General features: G+C 40.5%; 1 protein-coding gene across 2 annotated transcripts in view; it reads right to left on the bottom strand.

Annotated features, from left to right (window-relative positions):
* Positions 1 to 1,609: 1,609 nt before the first annotated feature.
* The window catches only part of USO1 (USO1 vesicle transport factor), a 91,543-nt gene continuing 88,123 nt past the window's right edge, over positions 1,610 to 5,029 (bottom strand). For both annotated transcript variants that reach the window (XM_019534298.1, XM_019534297.1), the window contains one exon: positions 1,610 to 2,622. In XM_019534298.1, coding sequence (XP_019389843.1) covers positions 2,536 to 2,622 — 87 coding nt within the window. In that variant the 3' untranslated portion in view covers positions 1,610 to 2,535. The remainder of the gene's footprint in view (positions 2,623 to 5,029) is intronic.

Raw genomic sequence — 5,029 nt, forward strand, 5'->3', positions numbered from 1 at the left:
ATCATGTTACCTCTCTGGTATTGGCTTATCCCTCAGGCCACATTGCAACAGTCTACAACTGGCCAATCTGTCCAACAACCTGAGCTTGCCTACACAGATTTTTCAGTTATATTTGTATACTGCTTTAACTCTTCTCAGATGGACTAACATCAGAGTAAGAGTGGCTTTTCTTGGAAGTAAGTTACACTAGTGACCCAGAGGACCAAATATGGTCATCAAGGTGTGAGTTTTTTTGTCTGGTTTTGTTTTGTTTTTTGGCATAGAAAAAACCCACCTATTTGTGGGCAGATTTGGAAGAGTAGATATCTGGAGACAGCAGACTTACTCAGATCCACTATCAATTCAGGAGCTCTGCTGCCAGGAGCTCCTCACCTCATGGCTGCCAGGGCTAGACTGCCTGGCCAGATGAGGCCTTGGATTTATATAGGTCCAGCCAGGCCCTCTGCTGGTCAGGTGACTCTCCAATCAGTCCCCTTTGCCACCTATTAGGCTGCTTGCCCTCTTAAAGGGAAAGGTGCACAAGCCACCCTGTCACACATGCTTTACAAGGCATTTTTAATTTGATGTTGCACTCAAATCCTCTGACATAGCTAACAGCAGATTATTTATGATTAGTTTTTGCTATTGCTCAAGTTTGCTTCTTTTTCTCATGTATTTTTATTCAATTTCATTCAAGCTGTCCCTGACCCTCATCCTTCCTTTGAATCCCAGCCTTTGATTTCTGCTTGGCACCAAACTATCATTACCTGGTAATTACCACAAACCTACCATTACATGCAAGGTCTCTCAGTGGCTTTATCCACATATGTTACACTGTGTATATTTAGAAGATGACTTCTTGCATACTTGTCTATCAACCAAAATCAAGCTTGGCCATTGTGCATCACTTAAATATGAATCAAGCTGACCAATCACAGCCCAAAGGGAAAATATTCCCCCAAAAATGGAAACACGAGTTTACTAAACATTGTGGTGGAGTATTATATAGAATTTGTTTTACACTGTAGGCCCAGTGCATACCTAGCCTGTTGTTCATAGCAGGCTTGTAGTTTCATATAAATCAAGAAAACCTTTCAGAGCTGCTCTCTTTTATCAATATAGCCCCAAATTCCTAAATTTGACTGCCATAGACTTGGATCCCTCTCTTCTTCCTCCATTGATTTCAGTCAATTTTATGCACAGGCTAACTGAAGAAACAGATCTTACTTTAACTCATTATAAGTTAGGAACATTTCAACTCAGCCTTTTCATCAGCTGTTACTCCTATGCTCACTATGTAATCAACAAATGAAAAAGAATATTTAAACTAATTTATCAAACAACCAGCCATTGAATTCACTAGCCAAAATCCTACCTGGCTGGTTTAAGACACATTGCCAGGGACTCCAAAAACACATTGGAGGAAATTCAGTAACACTTTCATTCTGTAAAGTCAAAAAAATGACAACTGAACCTCCCCTGCCCTCCATGGGCAAGTTGGTTTGATATGATCTGAGTCCAGTACCATTTGATAGCATCCTCTTAATTTAACCAGTTTTGATGTTTAAGTAGCTCTGATTCAAATATAAATGAGTAATTAAATACACTTAATTGAAACTGGACAACAAAATTAAATGAACATCATAACTATTTTTATTACCAAAACATGAATTGATGCATTAAGTGTAATCATTTTGATTTTTTTTAAAATCTAATCTTTTATCTCTGTTCGGCAAACGAGCCAATAAATTATATAAATCATAGATGTGTTTTCTTCTGACTCAAATATTCAGATTTGTTTTTATATGGTGACCTGGTAGTACATTAAATCTCTTATGCTTTAAAAAGAGAAAACCAAAAAACAAAGCAAAGACGTTCAGCTTAAAAATGCTACCACACTGTTGCAGATTTCCATGAAACCTCCTCCATGCTGTCAGCTTAATGCTGCAATTTCCTTGAGTTTCTTCAATGAGGTACAGAATGCAGCTATTTCAGGTGTCAAGGCACTCTACACTGTACACTTCCATTCATTTTTAAAGTCAGTTCAACAGGTAGCCAATGGTGTGTACAATACCAGATGCACCCACCCTGCCCCTTCAACATAGCCATTTAACTTAACAAAAGCCATGAGTTATGATGATGAGCTCCCTGCTGAATGCAGAAGCAATGATTCCATCCACCAAATGTTAAACCAAATACATATGTATTTAATTATGTTGAGTTCCAAAAGAAAGTAAAATGTAGACAAATGCACAGAACTTCTGTAAATGACAATGAACTAAGGCAGTAGCATTGTTACCCCCGTGCTTTAAACAGCGTCTAAAGCAGCTTCTAAATTCTTTCAATTTGGGATGCTTATGTATAATTTTAAGTGATGTTAAATTTCAGCTATAATGAAGATTTCCCACGCTTTACTTCAGTATCTTGGAACTAGTCCTGTAGTTATTTTCCCACCTGCTTTCTTAAATAACGTAGCTGTTGTTTGTAAGCCAACAGCATTAGTTTATTTTCATATTAATGCAATCTCTAGTTTTCTGATGGTGAAATACTAAAGCACTATTCATCTTGCTCTTCCTCTTCTCCATCCTCATCTTCATCTTCATCACCTTGGTCTCCAGATTCAATATCATCCTCATCTTCAACCTGAAAAAATTATAATATAAAAAAAAAAGACTTAAAGAAGCAGTGTACTTTAATACATTGTCTTCAACTGAGAGAGAAAAAACAGCAACAAAAAACAAAGCCAACCTAAAATTTCTGCTCAAATTATATTTAACTAAGCATCAGGCATCACAGAACGTGATAGTGTTTCTCGTATCAATGTTGAGAAGACCTATCTTCCGGGTTTTATTTTTAACTTTTACTTATTTAGATTTTGGGAATGAGAAGACTGGTCCAAGGTAACAGCAGAGAATCTGGTAAGACTTCTTAGCACAGACACTTCTGCTCTGTGCCTTTAAACAAGTCACTTCATTTGTGCCTCAATTTCTTCCTTCAGTAAAGTTAAATAATGTTCATCTACCTCACAGAACTCTGTGAAACCTAACATGTGAAAAACGTTTTGAAATGCACCACTGAAGATCCCAATCTGGCCGCTAAGACATCTTTGCACCAGTACTTCCATGGTTCTTAGCCCTTGGTCTGCTTACAGAGATCCTAATCTGCAGTTCCAGATTCCTCAAAACACCACCTAACTAATTTATCTACTACATGGTTGCAACTTAGCCTAAAAGAATTGTTTTGACTCCCGCTTGGATGCTTACTGCATGTGCAGGGGAAGTGCTGGTATGCCTGCTAGGTATGCAGGTAGTGTCCAGGCCTCATTACTATCCTAATTCATTTATGTTTACAGCTAGCTGTTTAGGGTTATACACCACAACAAATGAACAGACAAACTCAGCTGAACCAGTAGTACCATATTTATTTAAATAAGGTGACCCTGATTATAAGACAACCCCCCAAGAATTAGATTCTATATATGGAAAATTTGTACTTTCGCTATCATTTTTCAGGTATAAGATCTAATTATTGGAGATCTGCCTTGATTTTTTTCCCCTCCTACTGTTACAGCAGGGTAAAATAAACCTAGTGGATCAAATGGCCTCCCTTACCTTCTGTCCCACCAACTTCTTCCCCTGCAGCCCCTTCATCCTCCCCACCCTCACCCCAACATACTCTCAGACCCTGTTCTCCCTCCTGAGCACATGGAAGGACAGGGCAAATTTGCAAATACTGATGGTTGAATTGACATTTTTATCTCCCCCACACCCCATGCACTTTTGATACTGATACAAATTTTAGCACAGCTATTCCACAAACTTACTTTTAAGCAGCATTTTTGTACTTACTTATAAAACATACACTTGATCTGAGCCCACAAGAGGCCGAGAAGCGACTACACACAATCAAAGCCAAAAGGCTCATGATTTACTACAAAGCTCATTGGGCTGGGCCCCAGGAGCACTCAGTATGTGTATGTAGTCCATATACACCCCCCACCCCCCAGCTTCATGTGCTAATTAGCAACTCCCACCCCCCCACAACTCATGACTTAGAGCTGAGTGTTCCTTGTCATGGGTCTGAGGATCCTCTGAAAAAAATTATATGCAGTAGTTCAGGAAAACTTGGTCTGGTTCCATCTCATAGAGGGCTGGATTGCACTAATCATATAACAGGCTCAGAGAGGGTGTGACAGCAGGATTCTGGGTGAACTGTTTGGGGGCCCATTGGTGATGTCTGACAGACATTTCAGGCTGGTGAAGAAACAGGAATCACTGGAACTGGGAAAGGTGCAACTTAGCTGTGAGTGTGAAGAGGTCTAAATGCATTCAGTGTAGTAGCTCACCACGAGTTAAAGTCTGCGCTGAAGGGGGCTGCACACAATGGGTACTACCATCTATATTATTTAGATGGGCTCCACTGTCTTATCCTTGTGCTAGGTCACTACCACCTGGCACGATAACTACCATGACCACAAAAGTGGTTTTCCTACTGGCTGGGGAAAACCATGGATGTAGCAAGAGGTAGTATCATGACAGAGATAATGCATAGTTAGCTTCCCACTTTCCCTTCCAGTGGGAAGATCTCAGCTACACACTGACTTTGTGGAAGTGGGAAACTCCTCCCTAGCTTGCTCCCATGACCGTACAGCTGAGGGCAAGCGAAACTTGGGGACATCTGAACCCCAAGCCTCTGGGCTTGGGCCTGCACACAGGATGCCCAAAGGATTTGGAAGCATCTGAAGCTCCAGGCAGGGATGGAGGATGCTTGCTGGTAGTAAGGGCACATATGGTTCTCAAATGACTTGCATGGATTTGGAATTGATTTGGCTGATTTGACTTGGGATGCAAAAATTTTTCCTTAAAAAGGTGGGAGTACTACTAGCATTTTGGGCCCAGGGAAGGGTGTCAGAGCTTGCTCTGGCCTCTTCAAGTGCCGGCCTAGTGTTGCAGTAACTTAAAGCCTACTGCTCACTCTCCCCTATGGGGAGAGCAAGTGCTGGGGTGTTTTTGGTTTTTTGTTTTGGGGTTTGGGGGGAGTTCTTTTTTAA

The sequence above is a fragment of the Crocodylus porosus genome, unplaced genomic scaffold (genome assembly GCF_001723895.1).
Source record: "Crocodylus porosus isolate Cpor-Errol unplaced genomic scaffold, CroPor_comp1, whole genome shotgun sequence".
Classification (NCBI taxonomy): Eukaryota; Metazoa; Chordata; order Crocodylia; family Crocodylidae; genus Crocodylus; species Crocodylus porosus.